Raw genomic sequence first — 16,633 nt, forward strand, 5'->3', positions numbered from 1 at the left:
TTTCTTTATAAAATAAGCTTTAAACGACCTTATATAATTTTGTTTAAAATCAGTCTTTTAAAATACGTTCCGCTTAACTCTATTAAGACGTGATGCATTGTTAAGTTCTATAAAAAATCGTGTTTTATCCACATCAACATGGACATTCCCCTTTACCCTTGAAATAGTAACCTTTGTGCACTTGATTCAAGCATGACGCTCCATCGGCTTTTGCGTACTTAGATCATACTTCGAGTGGGTTTGTCCACTCAGTCGTGATACATAAAGTCAGATGCCGGATGATGTATAACACAATGTGAAATCACGGTTCGTATACACTTATTGCCAGGAACAAAGTTCTGCCGGAAAAAAAACATAGTCAATAGCACGAAATATGTAGTATGAATATTTGTTTCTTAGAACCCTTTTTTGTTACCCGACATGATTTATTACATCAATAACAACGCATTTGGCGGCTCACTGAATAAATTATTCAACTATTTATTTTGTTTTACCACTTTAAGTTGAAATACGATCAGATTACACGCGGGCAATGTTAAATATAGCTTGGATATGAATGAAGAAAAAATATTGGAATGAGGAAACCTATTGCGAAGCGATAGATATAAAAACGAGACAGGTTAACGGGCTAATTTGCACTAAGCAATGTGCGCAATAAGAGGTTACTGTAACCGAGAAACTAAGTAAATCCGAGAGCGCTGCATAATGTAACCTTGAGCCCTTGACCCTCGGCGGACCAGTTTCGCTCACCGATGCAGTCATCTCGAGACATCAAGGCGAAGTCAACTATAAACACAATCTCTTCATTCCACTCCAGTAGTCAGATATTGAAAATCAACAACAACGCGCGGTAAAAAGTATCGGGGACAGGCTTTTCCCAGCAACCACGCGAGAGACGTGAGAAAGAAATCTATCGAGAGCCGACACAGTTTGCAACCTGCCGATACTTTCATTCAGTGACCTCCCGGAGCCCATAAATTTTTCACCTGTTTGTTGCCTGCGTTTCGTAAGCGTACGAGATGCATGATTCGAACTTTGATTAGCTGATCAACCTGCTGATTAGCCGTAGATAATCATGTAAACCACATATTAGATAGTCGAAGGTTGCTTCCATTTGGGTAATTACACGTGAAGGCGAAAACGGGACAGGACTCAGATAGGGTTGACGTGCTAACAATGGTAAACAAGCCTTGGTAGCTATCTATATTAATGAGTACAAATGTTATGTGTGGAATGCCACAACCTCACGAACTGCCCCACTGAGTATAATGACGACGACGACAAAGAATTCAACATGTATGCATTTTAATGTACGCATATCATAAGTAGGTACCGAAGGGAATTAATTTTATTACATAAATATAACATACATAAACACACTATGTATAGACGCCCTACTACTGCTGGACATAGGCCTCACCTCAATTAACCGGAGGTGAGTCGAAAATTCGTTATTTTAAGCATACAGTTTCCAGAGTCCTCTGATAGATATGATTGAATTCATATCTAATAAGTTTAATTTATTGATTGATTGAAGTATGTCTCTTGATATAGCCTACCAAATACTGTATATAGGTACGTGTCCTATAATTGCATGCACTCAGTAGTTTTATAATTAAGAAGAAACAACTGAAACATTAACAATACCTGTTGCCTGGTTGTGACAAAACAGTTGTTAGTGCGAGAAAAGTGTCGTCATTAATATTTATGCCCGCCTGGTGTAATGGTCAATTCGTCATTGTTGTGCTAATAGATCCGGCCTCAGGCCGCTGTCCGAACTCTTGCAACAGTCGACATTGCCGCAAATTGCCAACCACGTGCTATTCACACAATTTCCATAAACACCGGGTCAAGTTTGTGATGACGACCTCTGTAGAGAAGTGGTTAAGAAAAGAGATCACTATCAGAAAGATTCCAAGCTTGGCTCTTGATCGCATCCATTTAAGGGATGTTCATGCGGGTAACCTCTCGTGCTAATGGTTGATATAAGAACATATTTGTTAGATATTCAAACACTAACCCGTGGTAGACAAGCAGATTCTAGTTTACACACTCGACCAGTTGAAGACGTGTATAAGTATCATAAATGCCTTAACAGGCTTGTGCTGAGAAGCACGCATGCATGTGACAATTCACGAAAATTCTTACTAGGTGACGTAGATACGTGTATGGTGCAATACGTGTAAATTAACATATTAATTACACTATTGTTTGAGTGTTAGTGTTTAGTAAATAGGGTTAACTAGGGTAGCATACGTACTTAAGTGGGTGTGAACATAAGCCATAAACGATAATGATTAGGTACAATACCGCTGATTGCACATTCCGAGCAGAAAACGATTTTATAATCATAGATATTGAGAAGCTGAATCGAGTACAAATAGGAACACGAAAAGAAATAGCGATTTGCAAACTTTTCATTATATTGCACTTACAATATTATAAAATTATAGTATACAGTACTTGTTTTGAAAAGGTGATTTATCTAGTGATTAAGGCGTTGAAGGAGCCTCGAGACTAATTATGATGTTATAAAAGTTTCGTCAAGGCTGTTTTCAAGAAATAAGTATTTGTATATTGCAGATTACTTTTCTAATTGAGCAAACCATTGTTTTCGCCTAGATTTCGGTTAACATAGTACCGTGTATTATTCATAATTATAATAACGTGTCTTCGTCTTTTTATTCCCTTTAACTTTGCTCATCCATAAACGTAAAAAAACTGGTAGACATTTATATGTCGCAAGATTTACGATAAGACTATATAAAAAAAAAAGTTTATTGCAGTAACATTTGGGACATATAAGTGTATTTGTATTGTATTGTATTGTAAGGGTTGGAAGCTCTTTTAAAGCAGATATGTGCGTGTATTAGGAGATTACGCTCTACCATAATAGTTTTATAATTGTACCTATTTTATAAATTCATATTATAATACAAAATTTGGCATGCATTTCAATTTACCGTGAATGTGTGTGTGTGTGTGTGTGTGTGTGTGTGTGTGTGTTATTTCATATTATTATATTATGTATATTCCAAAAATCCTTAAATCACATTATTATATAAACTAAATAATAGCCCCTTCTGACCTCTGACCATGGCCTTGCAAATCGATAACATCGTCGACAGTTAATGGGCGTCATTTCAATCGCAATATATCGATATTGTCAATCAAGTTCGGTGACGAATGCACTTGGTCGCCAGAACTGTGTCACTGGTTCAATGTGAACCGCGAAAATACCAAGCCAAGTGACTTGTAACGGAAGCTACCACATCTGCGAATGACTGTACATTCGTATTTGGAATGTACATAATAGGTACGTATTTTTAATGTACATAACTGCTATCCTTTGTTCAATAATGTGACATATTAGGCTGTTCACGTTTCTGACAAAATATTACGGTAAATATAAGCTGTGCTATGCAGCTTTGTGTGAAAGTTCAGCATGTTGCATGATATATAGGGTATATACTCGTATTTTTTTATACTTCCTTATATGTATACTAGATAATATTTTGAATTAGTCAGAAAATAAATTTAAAGCTCATGTGAAAAAAAATATATAAGATTAATGATTACCTAGATGATAAAAATGTCTAGTATGAAATATGTTCCTCTAGTTATTAAATAACTTGTAATATATAAGTACCTACATTGATTAAAAAGATGTGTTGCTGTTACATTTTCAGTTTCTTGTCATTTCTTCTCTTCAGCCATAACACCTTGCGAAATGACGTAGATTCAAAAATGTTACATTGACTTTCAACAAATATCATGGGTAAACCATGATAATTACGTTGAATAAATAATTTTGATTTCTGATTATACAATTCACCTCTTTCAATGTTTCAGAAATCATTCATTATTTATATCTAGATAATGGGTGTGGGTAACACACTTTGGATTGGTGTTTGAGTGTCACTTTGAGCTGTAGTATTATCTTCAAATAAAGTTTATTTTCAAATTAGCCTGGCCTCTGTCCAGCTCTCTACCCTAACCTCTATAACTTGCCTTTTTACCGTTATATGTTTGAACAACTAAAATTATATTAAGTTATCACGATTAGTGTAACCTAGATTCCAAACTAAATACAAACTAGACAGGTGACACGTCATATCTATGTCTGTAGTAAACGAGGCACAATTTGTCAAGCGGCTACTGAGTCTAGTGCAAACGAGCGATCACTCATTGTATTCGACATCTCGCGCGATAAGCTACTCTATACAAGGTTAACATTAACTTTTCAGAGGGTTTAATCAAAGTTATACTAGCGTTCGTTAATGCCAGTAGAAAAGGCTAGAAATAGGAAATGACGTGTTACGTCATTTTTAGAACACTTGTGCTAGGCCTTACGGTATTTGGTACCTTAGTCATTTATTAATGATGAATGTAAAGACTTGCAGGCGAACAAGCCGTAATTTTCAGTTTTTTTTAAACGGGCATGGGAACTTACCTTAAACACGATCTTCTCCTTTTCCATCCTTCAAATAATATTTACTCGGCAATTTAAATATGACCTGTAACAAGAGATATTTATTAATCAGCATTTCAGTCTCGAGTGGGCTGAGCTATTAATTGTACCTGGTCTAACGATGAACACATTTCTTACGCTTACTTTTGGATTATTTGTGCCTAAAATACTTAAATTGTATTGCTTTACCACTTAATCATACAATACCGCGATTGATTCTGCAACCGTTCTCCTACAAGATTGCGTGGTGTTAACGAATTGGCGACTTTTATAACTTGCCCCGTCGACAGCATAATAATATTATAATTATATTTTTTGTCCCATATCATGCCGAGACTAGACAGAATGACATTTAAATCAATTATTATTACAAAGTTAGATATGTCATGTTCTTTTCACTTAACATTTCGTAAGTACATAAGTTCACATGAATTTCATAATATTCTTGGGTCGTATTGTATGTAATCGACCTGTGTTAACTCAACATTCAATTGTCTTATTCGTAGGTACCTACAGACTTGGGATAAACAAAAGAAAATATATGCAATGCCTACTCTCTGACTTTGGCAATAAAATAAACTTTATATGGCTTAGTTTAGTGGAAATAGACATTTATTAATTCGTTAACATTAAATTACAACACAATCGTAAACATTTTGACTTTGTACATTGTTTGAGGTTTACCGTGTGAGGTGGGGAGTGCCGTGATCGTGGCACTTGCAAAAGTATTGAAATATCGGGAGTCTCATATCCCGAATTTTTAACGCGGTAAGAACCCATTATGTGTATTAATTATTTTGACTTCGTATCCTGATTTAAAACGAGATGTAGTGTTCTGCGTGCCCGAACACCTGGTCTGCACGCAGGAGGATCTGATGAGCGCTGCAGATAGCGCCATACTTGTAGCCAAATTTTGGGCCGATACTATTTAGTTTGCCATCGACACGATAAGAAGGTGACCAGATGTAGTAAATAGTTGTGTTGCAATAAGACAAAAAGGGTCTTTTGAATAGTCGCATCGTGTTCCAGTATCCGGGAATTTGACGAAAAAATAAAAACCTGACCAACCAACGTACGTTGCTGAATCTAAGTAGGTATTACTTAGTAAATTTCATCCTGGGAAACTCTACAATACTTTACGTCAAAGAAGAAACAATGAAGCCTGAAAATTAAATAAGAAAACTTATAACTCTAGACACTCAACATAAGTACCTAATAAATTTCACAGTAAGTATAATAGTATCCTAACAATAAAACAGAAAACTAAAATTCAAGCCTTTTTAATAAAAGTTTCCGTACGTAGATAATAAACGCGTGGGCTTAAATGCATCTATTGTTTCACTGCGGAAATACGACCTTAGCTCGCCATAAACTATGCCTACCCATCACTTGAATGAATATTTTCAAGCCATAAATAAATTGACCTCTAAGGTAAGTTACATGAACTTTCAAGGTAAAAGTCACATTGATTAATTAATCACTACATACTTACTTAATTGTACTTTATCTAAGTTTTATATTTTTTTCTCTTGAAGTAACTAATTTCAAAGCGGTTAATTTGGAAGCGGTGGGCGCGGCTGCTCAGGGAGTGGGTAAAATTTATTTTAATATTCAATACTTACACAAGTACACATGTTAGCGACAGTTTTACTTTTGTACCTTTTTCCTTTGTTATGTCATTGGAACTTTCCGCATTGTCAGCGGATGTCAAATCCATTCGTCATTTTCTTTGTCAGTATTTTTGTTTCTTTTTTTCGTAATAAATATTATACGATAACGCGTGTTTTCATCATCTACCTACACGCATTACTATTACATGGTCAACCTTTATAATGTGCCGGCCTCCGTGGTTCAGTGGTTTGAGCGTTGGGCTCACGATCCGGAGGTCCCGGGTTCAAATCTCGGTGGGGACATATCACAAAAATCACTTTGTGATCCATAGTTTGGTTAGGACATTACAGACTGATCACCTGATTGTCCGAAAGTAAGATGATCCGAGCTTCGGAAGACACGTTAAGCCGTTGGTCCCGGCTACTATTTACCGATATAAGTAAGTAGTCGTTACACGAGGCATGTCAGGGGCTTTTGGCGGCGCAATAATAACCCTGACACCAGGGTTGATGGGGTTGGTAATCCACCTCACAATCCACACGATAGAAGAAGAAGATGTACCGGCTAGATACTTTGACTCCTTCACCGTCAATTTAGGAAACTAAATTTTAAAAATTGGTTAGGCTAGGTCTAGGATCCTTAGTGGAACATTGTGGTGGAATGTGCTTAGAACTCCGGATTCACATTGAAACAGTGGCGTATGATACTACTACGCCACTGTTTCATTGTGTAATAAAGTAACTGCTTGCATCCGATCATAGGTCAGTCAACGCGCAAGGAATTTACACACATACAATATTAATAATAAGATAGGAAAAGCATTTATTGATAAATATTGTACTATAAGTACATCATCATCTCCTTATCGTTATCCCGTTTTTCACGGGTTTTCTTTTCAGAAGCGACTGCCTGTTTGACCATCTAACCCGCGGAGGGAAATCCAGTCCAATACAGGTTATGTCATATACCTCCGAGACGTAGTTCTCGTTTATATGGATTTCCTCATAATGTTTTCCTTCACCGCCAAGCATCTAAATAATCAAACATGAATTCGAAAACAAATTCGACAATCATTGGTTTAGGCCTGTGCTGGATTCGAACCTGTCACCTTAAAGTGAGGGGCATGCGTTTTGCCAACTGGGCTACCACGGCTTTCATACGAAAATCATTTATTTTTAAATATTGTAGTATACATATAACTTGCTTTATACTATGTGAAAACTATGTTAGTTATTATAACAATAATTACTGACATAGTTTTAAGGGCATTGTTATTAACACTCTATGGACTTAAGTTGTTTGAAAATAAACAATTTTTATTTTTTATTTTATTATTAATTTATATATGAGTAGGTTACTTTAAACTTAGATATCTTTTTGAAGTGGACGTCGCCGTATGACCTCTGAACTACTTGCCTTGATGAACGAGTTTAGTAAGTAGCTTTTTATGGATTCCGAGCCTTGTTTGCATTGAACAAGGTCTAGTATTTTTCGAAAAATAAACAATTATATTTTTCTACAGCAACGTGTTCGTAATTTGAATTTCTTTTGGCTAAAAATTGAGTGTGTGGTTAGTTAGAATCAACGATAAACAAAATCAGTCCAGCCATAGATTTAGCATGAAAAAAATCTAAGTCTAAGATTTCAGCATTGTTTCAATAGACTGGCTTTAGTATGCCTACAATAAAACTATTATTATAATTTGTATGTCGGATCCATATCTCGGGCCTATGGAGTCTCGGAGTTTTGGAAGGCATGCGTGGGGCCGAAGCCAACAGTAGAGGCTCCTTAAGACAATTACTAACTTGTGATTATCCCTGTAATCGCACTCTGCACTATGGATGTGCACCCAAAGACAATCCCCGGTTCACAGAGACTGTGGAATTCCATTTGCTTCGATCCTGACACATTTCTCTTGCTACGTGGTAATCTAATCCATTTTAAATATATATGCAGTGAATACATGTTGTAGAGCACGAAATTCCGCTCAAAATTGTTCTTCATCGCCATAGCAATTAAGTTAATTTTAATTTCGCCCGAAGCATGAGCAGACAGAGATGAATATGCGCAAGAGACAGATTCTCAGAGTGAGGCGGTCCTTTGTCTTCGTTGCTCAATCCTCAAACGTATCCGGGTGATTCTACTAGTAGGTACATGACAACAAATAATATAACCATCCTATATACGTCCCACTGCTGGACGCAGGCCTCCCGACCATCAACGGGAGGGGGTATGAAGCATACTCCACCGCTTTTTTTTTGACGTGACTTATTGTAGGTTTAACTAATTGGCCGGATGGCATGAACTACTTGATCGGAAATACTCCACCGCGCTGCTACACTGCTTGTACTAGTACGCACGTAGTATTTATTGTTCACTCTATTATGCTACTAGATGAAATCGTTCAATGATATATGTCTTGCAGACTTTTCTTTTGTTTTATTGATTAATGAGGGCTATGCTGCCACTTGCGATTGTTTTTTCCAGGTTTTTACTTCATGAAATCTTTGTAATAAATAAAAGTTTCTATGCAGGACTGCGGGAACGAATAAAAACATACAACGCGACCAACTCCTATCTTCTCAGAGTTGTTGTAAGAACCGACAGGGGAGGTTGTTATAGGCGACAGGTCGATTACCTTTCATCAATACGGTTCATCAGATCCATCAGTCAATCAGATCAGTTAGTAGTCGTTACAACAGCCATGTCAGGGGCCTTTGGCGGCTCAATAGTAACCCTGACACCGGGGTTGATGGGGTTGGTAATCCACCTCACAACCCACACGATAGAAGAAGAATCAGATCCATCTTAGAACTTCATACCAAAAGTGGTTGCAGAGTGTCTTCTGATTATAATATGTGACTCTGCCCATCTCGTTAGAGAGTTTTAGGTATAAACAGATAAAAAAACTGCCAATGAAATCACCCAACAATTTAATCTTGCGGAATCACCCATCTTTACCACTGCACTTTGCTAAATTCAGTCCAATGATTATGAAAACAAACGAGTAAGTATACCAACCTTTGATTATCACGTGTCAGCTCACGAAACTGTGTGTTGACATTTAAATTAATAGAAGATATTTATCGTGTTAATTTATGCCCTACTTACTGCGTGGGACTGCAGCCGTACCCTCGAATATCCACGTCCATATATAAAAAAAACACAAACATAAACATAAACTCATGCCCGTAATTCCTAATGGGGTGGGAAGATCCACAAATGATGAAAGACAACTTGCACTGTTGAAACGAAGTCCTAAGATGGATATGATGAACCTTATGGTGACGAAGCATCGCCCTTATCGCCGCTCATCGCCTATAGAAGTTTTCCATTATGATAGAAAAGACACAATCCCTCTGTCAGATTTAACGCATGCCCGAAAAGGCCAGAAACTGAATGTGTTCTATGTTTTTGTTCGTTCCCAGTCCAGCATAGGAACTCCTACAATAGAAGATAACATTGTTTTAAGTTTACGCGGTTATTATCATAATTAAAACACATAATAACGGGTTCCCCATTTAAACGCGGTAAGAACGCGTTATTATGTGTTTTAATTATAATAGAAGATAAGCTTTTTAATTTTTTGACATCCTGTATGATTTTCACTCCAACGAAAAAAATAATAAAATACAGTGCAGATTTTTTTGCGTAACTTATTATACATTTGCCTTGGCTTGAATGCATTCTTGACAGTTAATCGCAAAAAGGTAGGAAGAGTAGTTATTTATTATATCAAGTACGTAATTAGAAGGAAATGTTATATCTTCACTTTTTTGTGTAATTTTTATTAATCCTCTTTATAATATCTTCATTTCGGATTAATGTCAGGAAATTCTTTCAGATTGTATAAGAAATATAGGTATTTGAAATGCGATAAAGATTAATCATATATACGATTACAGCTTTCTGTGTTGATGTAAATAGTAACGAAGACTTCATAATGTAACTTCTACAAATTGTGGAATTACATAACTGTGTGGGTAAATTATACTTATGTATATATATTTAATTTCTTTGAATAAGTACATAATGTAACATAAGTAAATAAATAACATGGATCTTCCTACTTCTTTTTAAATTGATGATCGTTCAAAATTGTAAACTACTGACTCGCAGTTCAAATATGGAACATTCCATAATAGACCACGATGCGATGGGCTCAAAAACTGGCACTACCGTATTCTTGCTAGATTCCAATTGTGAAACTCAAATTTCGAATATGGTTGCCTGAGGTCATATAATAAAGATCATAGACGAAGAATCTAGTCTAGAATACTGCTTGCAGTGTAAAAAATAATGTGTATTGTTAATTTTGGAACATACTTGTACAACACACCCAATGACCATTGTCATTCAGATGGCGAGACGAGATAACGAGTTGAATGGTAGGAACTTCTTCACATCAATGTTTCTTCTGTAGGAGTCTGGGTCACGAGAATAAGTAGTAAGTGCTTGCTACTATTTACCTAAGTGAGTATGTAGTCGTTACATGACCTATGTCAGGGTTTATGAGCTCATTTGTGCTCACAACCTACAATACACCTTAACTTAAGTTAAACTTACTTATAACAACAAACTTTGAAACCCATAAACGACTCTAACCTTAAGTACTTTTTAAAAGAATGTTTAACGATCACGAAAGTTTCTTAGCGAACTAAAATGTCAAAATAGCAACTTAAATGGCAAAACATTAAGATAGCTCCGAGTAAAACCATTACATGCATTCCACAGTGAGATCCAGATTATACCATATACGAAATTACAACCAGGCTGATAAAGTCACGAGCTTTATAATGAGGAGAGGGATAATTGGATACGTGGATTGAATTGTTTGTAGGGACCACAAAACTTTGGATATAATATATTAATTACTAATAAAAATTAAGTTTGCCGATGAGATAGTTCTAATTGTAACGCACCATAAATTACCTATCATCCATCCATCCATCGCCCTATTGGCTACAATTTCGCATTAAAAAAAATACCCAAAACTTCACATGGGTCGGTAACGCTGTACTTTATTCGAATAATCTGCTCACTTACCCTGTTGTTGTGCATACAGAGCCTTTGGTTTAGTGCAATACAGATATTATTATAATACTTTAATCATTTTCTGCGATTAAGAGTCTAAGGTGTGATAATATTTTATGCAACTAACTATACCTTAAGTAGACCCACAAACAAATACATGAAACACACTAATGCTATATAGCCATCTACATTATAAATTCTGGTAAAATTATCTCCTTTTATGGCTTAGAATTATACCCGCGATAGGCCGAGAATCTGACATGGCTTGGCTGCTTGCTCACGTCCTGCAGATTGGTATCAATTGTGCAAGCCTGCACAACCGCTGTATTTCTGTTTTTGGCAAACTATTGCCAGCACAAAGACACGACTATTGTTTTTAGGCCAATCATTTTCAAAGGCATACGTATCGAAGGCGTTAGATGACTGTGCAGATATTGTCTTGCGTCACGTATGACGTAATTATTGGACCATCCGCTGCACTCTATTTCTTTCTGTCCATAGATATATAATGACAAAACCACAGAACATGATTAATGAATCATTACATAGTGAAAAAGGACTATTTCTCTTCTATTTACGATGGTACGAATGATACTCAAACAACACCCATACCCTTGGTAGTTGCGACTTCCGAATACACTCGACTTAGGAACGGTACTAGAAAGTATCGGCACACGAAAAACGTAACATACGATCCTGACTACCCGACTACTCTAATCATAGAGACGGCCAATCAGCTACTTCTAACGAAAGGGCAAAATGTTTAGATTTTATTATTTGATTCTCTTCAAAACCAACACGAAGAACTAAGGAGTCCTTCACGAGTCAAATAACCCTAAGAAACCTCTTATAAAGATGTCTTTTTGTCTTCAGAATCCACTCCCACGGTGCTCGAAATACAACTGTTCGTCTAACACTCGTAAGATTTCATAATTTATCCCACTAATTAACACGCACAACACCGGATTATACGCGCACGACTGTTGCGCAGCTATTAAAGGTTACGAACTAGTTTTACACGGTTTAATACTAGTGAACTTCACTTAAGTACTTACTTATATTATAACTTATTCATTGATTCGAGACCTAATTGTAATCTAATCGATTAAAATTACTGAAACACAACTCGTTAGTCGTAAGGCAGAGGGTAATGGTTTGTGAATAACTGACAGGTTTTGCATACTTATTAGTAAACTGTCAAAAGTATCCTAGGATTGGCTTGTTATCTAATATCTACGCTGTCATTTACGAGATAGGTACTCACGGCCACACATTAGACGCATCGGACTTTCTTTATATTATGCTGGTTCAACGATAGAAGAAGTAAAGAAGTCAACTCATATGATTACGGTTAAACGTGATGGAGATTATTTTATCACTTTAAGAAGAAGTCATGTCAGAAGTCCCAAATCCGTGCTTCGCGCACGCTAAGCCGTTGGTCCCGGCTATTAGCCGTAAAACCACCTCGACCAACCTGCTGTGGAGCAGCGTGGTGGAGTATGCTCCATACCCCCTCCGGTTGACTGAGGGGAGGCCTGTGCCTAGCAGTGGGACATGTATAGGCTGTTTATGTATTAAGTATGTTATGTATGTATGTCAGAAGTGATCCCTTAAAACATACGACATGCCTGTAATGTTCCCCAACGTGGAACAATCCAAGTTTTTTCGTATCTAACCCTAGTGACCATCTGATCATGCATCTAAGGGTAAAATGAACACGAGCCATTGGATTTTTTCTTATTTCTTATTTTTAGGGACATTAAATCACTTTAGTATGCGATTATGTCAGACCCATCGGAGCTTCATAGCTTAAACAAGCAAAATAAATTAATTATTTTGAACTAACTAGCATTAACAAAAGTATAAACTATTTTTGCCGCACCTCATAGGTACCTAGATATTTTTCCATATTACATCAATAGAAAGTAAATGCAGAAGGCAATTTAACCTGGAAGTAAACAACTCCATGCTCCGTCTACAGCGGAACCGATATGTCGTAAAGATAACATTCAAGAACGAATGGATGTTAATAATTTTAATTATAAGCACTTATAAATATAATTATCATATTTTCTTTCTTTCAGGAAATCTTCTTGACGCACAAGTTATGTCACACCTGGAGCAAATAAGCAAGCATAGGTATACACCTATATCATAGAATAAATTATAATACAATCTACGTCATTTATTTAAGGAGACATATTTTGTACTTTATGCTAATTTATTGTAAGTATGTATTTGTCAGAAAACACAAGTACACAAGTTTTTAGGTAATTGTACATATACTTGAAGTACTACTATATTACTACAATACATACATTAAGTAATTGTTTTTCCAGAATGAATTATCATTCTTTCCAACACTATCTTTCTCTTTACTCTGTCATCATTACCTCCCTAATATTATTCCTTATTTCACAGGTTCCGCTCACTTCTTTGCCGTATATTATTCATATAAAATGAGAATCCATGTTGTTTCACTTTTGGCCCAGTGTCATTCATTACACTGGTTAAGATTGAGTTCAATCTTAATTCTAATCCTTCGTAACTAGATATACCCAATATAGTATTGTAATGCCGCCAGAAGAAAATTAAAAATTTACATTTTTTGTACCTGGTATTTCTAGTGCTTTTTGATATTTCGCAAACTTTTCCATGCAACATTCCACAAACAAGCGTCATATTGTCAAATGTAGTTTCTATCGGATCATTACACAGAACTTTTTATAGTCGTGTTAGGCCATTGAATAGAATGTCCTATCATTGCACAATTACCGTAACTCAGCTTATATAACTATGGACATCGCAAATGCAGAGATGCGTTGCATCCTAAGATGGACCGATAAGATGTTGCAATACTAGACCGACAAGAATTAAGATTAGAATCGAATAGCCTCACTCGGTAAATAAAAATTAAATTAAAAAAAAAAAACAAAGGTGTTTTGGGGGTCTCAATCTCTCCTTTGCGGATGCAAAGCAAGATAAGCGAGAAGAATAGAGTGCATTAGACAAAGCCAATAAATATCCTGTAGTTTTTCGCCAGAATATTTAAGAATAGGATCAGTTATCTCATGACCATTTAAAAAAAATCGTCATGTCCTGCAGTAGACCTTACCTTATATTCAAAGTAGGTGCCCTTGAGTCTTCTTATCATCCACACAACATACTCTAATTTAAAAAGTAAATGTTTAATCTAAGTACACATTTTCTTTTGATATGACTTACTGTAGATTTACCGCAAATGACGTTAACTACTTGGCGAAGTACATCCATAATTAAGTATCACCAAGCCAATTAACTTTCTGTTAGACCAATAAAAAATAATTATTGCAATATGATTTATAGTTTCTGAGAAATGCGTAGACAGACATATACCTATACACAAACAAACATACGTATACATTTGGCACACGTGTTTAGAAGCCCACGTAAATTAACAGATACAAATAATGGTGCCTATTCGGGCGCACACAAACTTAGCCTAATGTTAGTTCTTCAGCTCTTAAATTATTGCCGTCCTTCACTTACAATACATGCTAGAAAGAGATGCAGCCAATTTGAGTCCTGTCAAAATAAATTAAAATTAAGTTAGTGGATGCCCGAATTGACCCCAAAGTGCAATTTCACACACACATATTATATACATACGGTTCAAATAGATAGCCTGTATCCTTTTTGAAGTTGGTTAAAAAGTAGCAGCACGCAGGAATTTAAACAAACGCGTAAGTACCTAAAGATAGTTTTTTTCTTATTCGAAAGCAACTAGACTGATGATACAACATGCACCATAAAAAGGAAATGCAAGAAAATAATGAAGAGTTCGTAATAAAGTTATATTAGCCGTAAGTAGTTTATGATTCAGTAAAAACATTTACATTAAAAAATGGCGTAAGTTCCGTTCACTGACTCAATTCATATTGATTTTGTTAAAGTAGGTAATTACACAATAAAAAAATCAGGTTAGGCACCTATATAAGTATATTACTTATAGTTTTTAAATCAGCTATTATATCAAAAAATCGCATAACTACTTTATTACGCTCGGTAAGAACCAAGTTTGTTATTTTTAATCGCACCTGGATAAAAATAAAAATTGATTACATTTTACCGTGTAAAGGAAAATTATGGTATTAAGTAATTAATATCCAAAACGTGCAACAACAAAGTAGGTAAGGTAGGTAAGTATTAAACATTTCTTAATTAATTTATTTTTGTACTTACGCTAGATGTTATTATTCTTTATCATCTTCATTAATTTATTTAAGAGCCACGCTCTTGTCGGTGTAGCATTTTATATGCTACTTATTTAGAGAAATTTAGGGCAGTGTGGTTTCCCTCTTGCCTTCCGCCCCGCAGTACTCTGTCTGACTCCAGTGGGATGGCGCCCAGAGTAGTCTATTTCAAAGTCGTATTAGGACTCCTGTCCCCCGCGTCTGAATAGTACTGACAGTTACTGTTGCCCTCTATCAGGTTTCAGGTTACAGTCCCTGTGACTTGCCCCTTCCGTCCTTTATTACCATACGGATGGCTCCCATCTACGCCTCTGCAACCGTTGAGGTCTTCGCCCGTGTCAATGGGCAAGGGTTCTACGTTATACCCCGTAGGAATACTACATTAATAGGTAAGATACCTAATAAGCAAATCTTTTTCTAGACAGACCTAAGTCTAAATCTTATTTGAATAAACTAACAAAGCATTTCCTATATTCGCACTAGGAAGACAACCAGTAATCAGAGAGCATATCTCGGCAATCGCTGATGTCATTTCTAAGTGATTGCAAATTATCGCACCTCTAATGGAATAATGAATTGCCATAAAAAGTTAACGCTCACGTATTGCATATCCGGTTTGTTTACACATCATATTAATATGGTCAACACAGCATGAAACAGGTACGCCTATAATTTTTGTTTTAGATACGTATAATAATGTATACTTAATTCATGTCCGTAATCCTTAATGGGGCGGGCAGAGCCGAAAAGACAATCTGCATATTGCACTTGCTTGCATATTGCAGAACAGAATCATTCGTAATACTTATTTTTTTTATGTTATGTTTTTTTCAGTCTATAAATAATAATTCAGAGGCGGAGGACAGGAGTCCTAATACGACTTTGAAATAGACCACTCTGGGCGCCATCCCGCTCGCGTCTGGCAAAGTACTGCGGGGCGGAAGACAAGAGGGAAACCACTGCCCTATTTTTCCCTAAAAAGTAGCATGGAGAATGCTACACTGACAAGAGCGTGGCTCTTAAATTAGTGGTGGTGGTGAAAATATTACTATTTAGATACGCTAGGTCAGGTATATAACTAGGCTTACGAGTATAGAACAAACACTAGTAGAAAGGTAGGTTTTTTTAGTACAAGCTATCGCTGAACTCTGAACAGCGTAATGTTAATTGTAACTATTACATAAGTTGTAATTACTTACAACTTTGCCTTAAATACCTACTAAATACTTGTCTTATCCCACTGATAGGCAAATGTTCATATCCCTGTAGACTTTCTACTTACCGC

The 16,633-nt window shown here is 36.1% G+C and overlaps 1 protein-coding gene across 1 annotated transcript in view; it reads right to left on the reverse strand.

Moving 5' to 3' along the window:
• Nucleotides 1-16,633, reverse strand: part of LOC126372849 (uncharacterized) — a 127,077-nt gene that overhangs the window by 106,401 nt on the left and 4,043 nt on the right. Inside the window, exon 2 of the mRNA XM_050018773.1 lies at nucleotides 4,454-4,517. Coding sequence (XP_049874730.1) covers nucleotides 4,454-4,480 — 27 coding nt within the window. The 5' untranslated portion in view covers nucleotides 4,481-4,517. The remainder of the gene's footprint in view (nucleotides 1-4,453; nucleotides 4,518-16,633) is intronic.

The sequence above is a fragment of the Pectinophora gossypiella genome, chromosome 2 (assembly GCF_024362695.1).
Source record: "Pectinophora gossypiella chromosome 2, ilPecGoss1.1, whole genome shotgun sequence".
Taxonomy (NCBI): domain Eukaryota; kingdom Metazoa; phylum Arthropoda; class Insecta; order Lepidoptera; family Gelechiidae; genus Pectinophora; species Pectinophora gossypiella.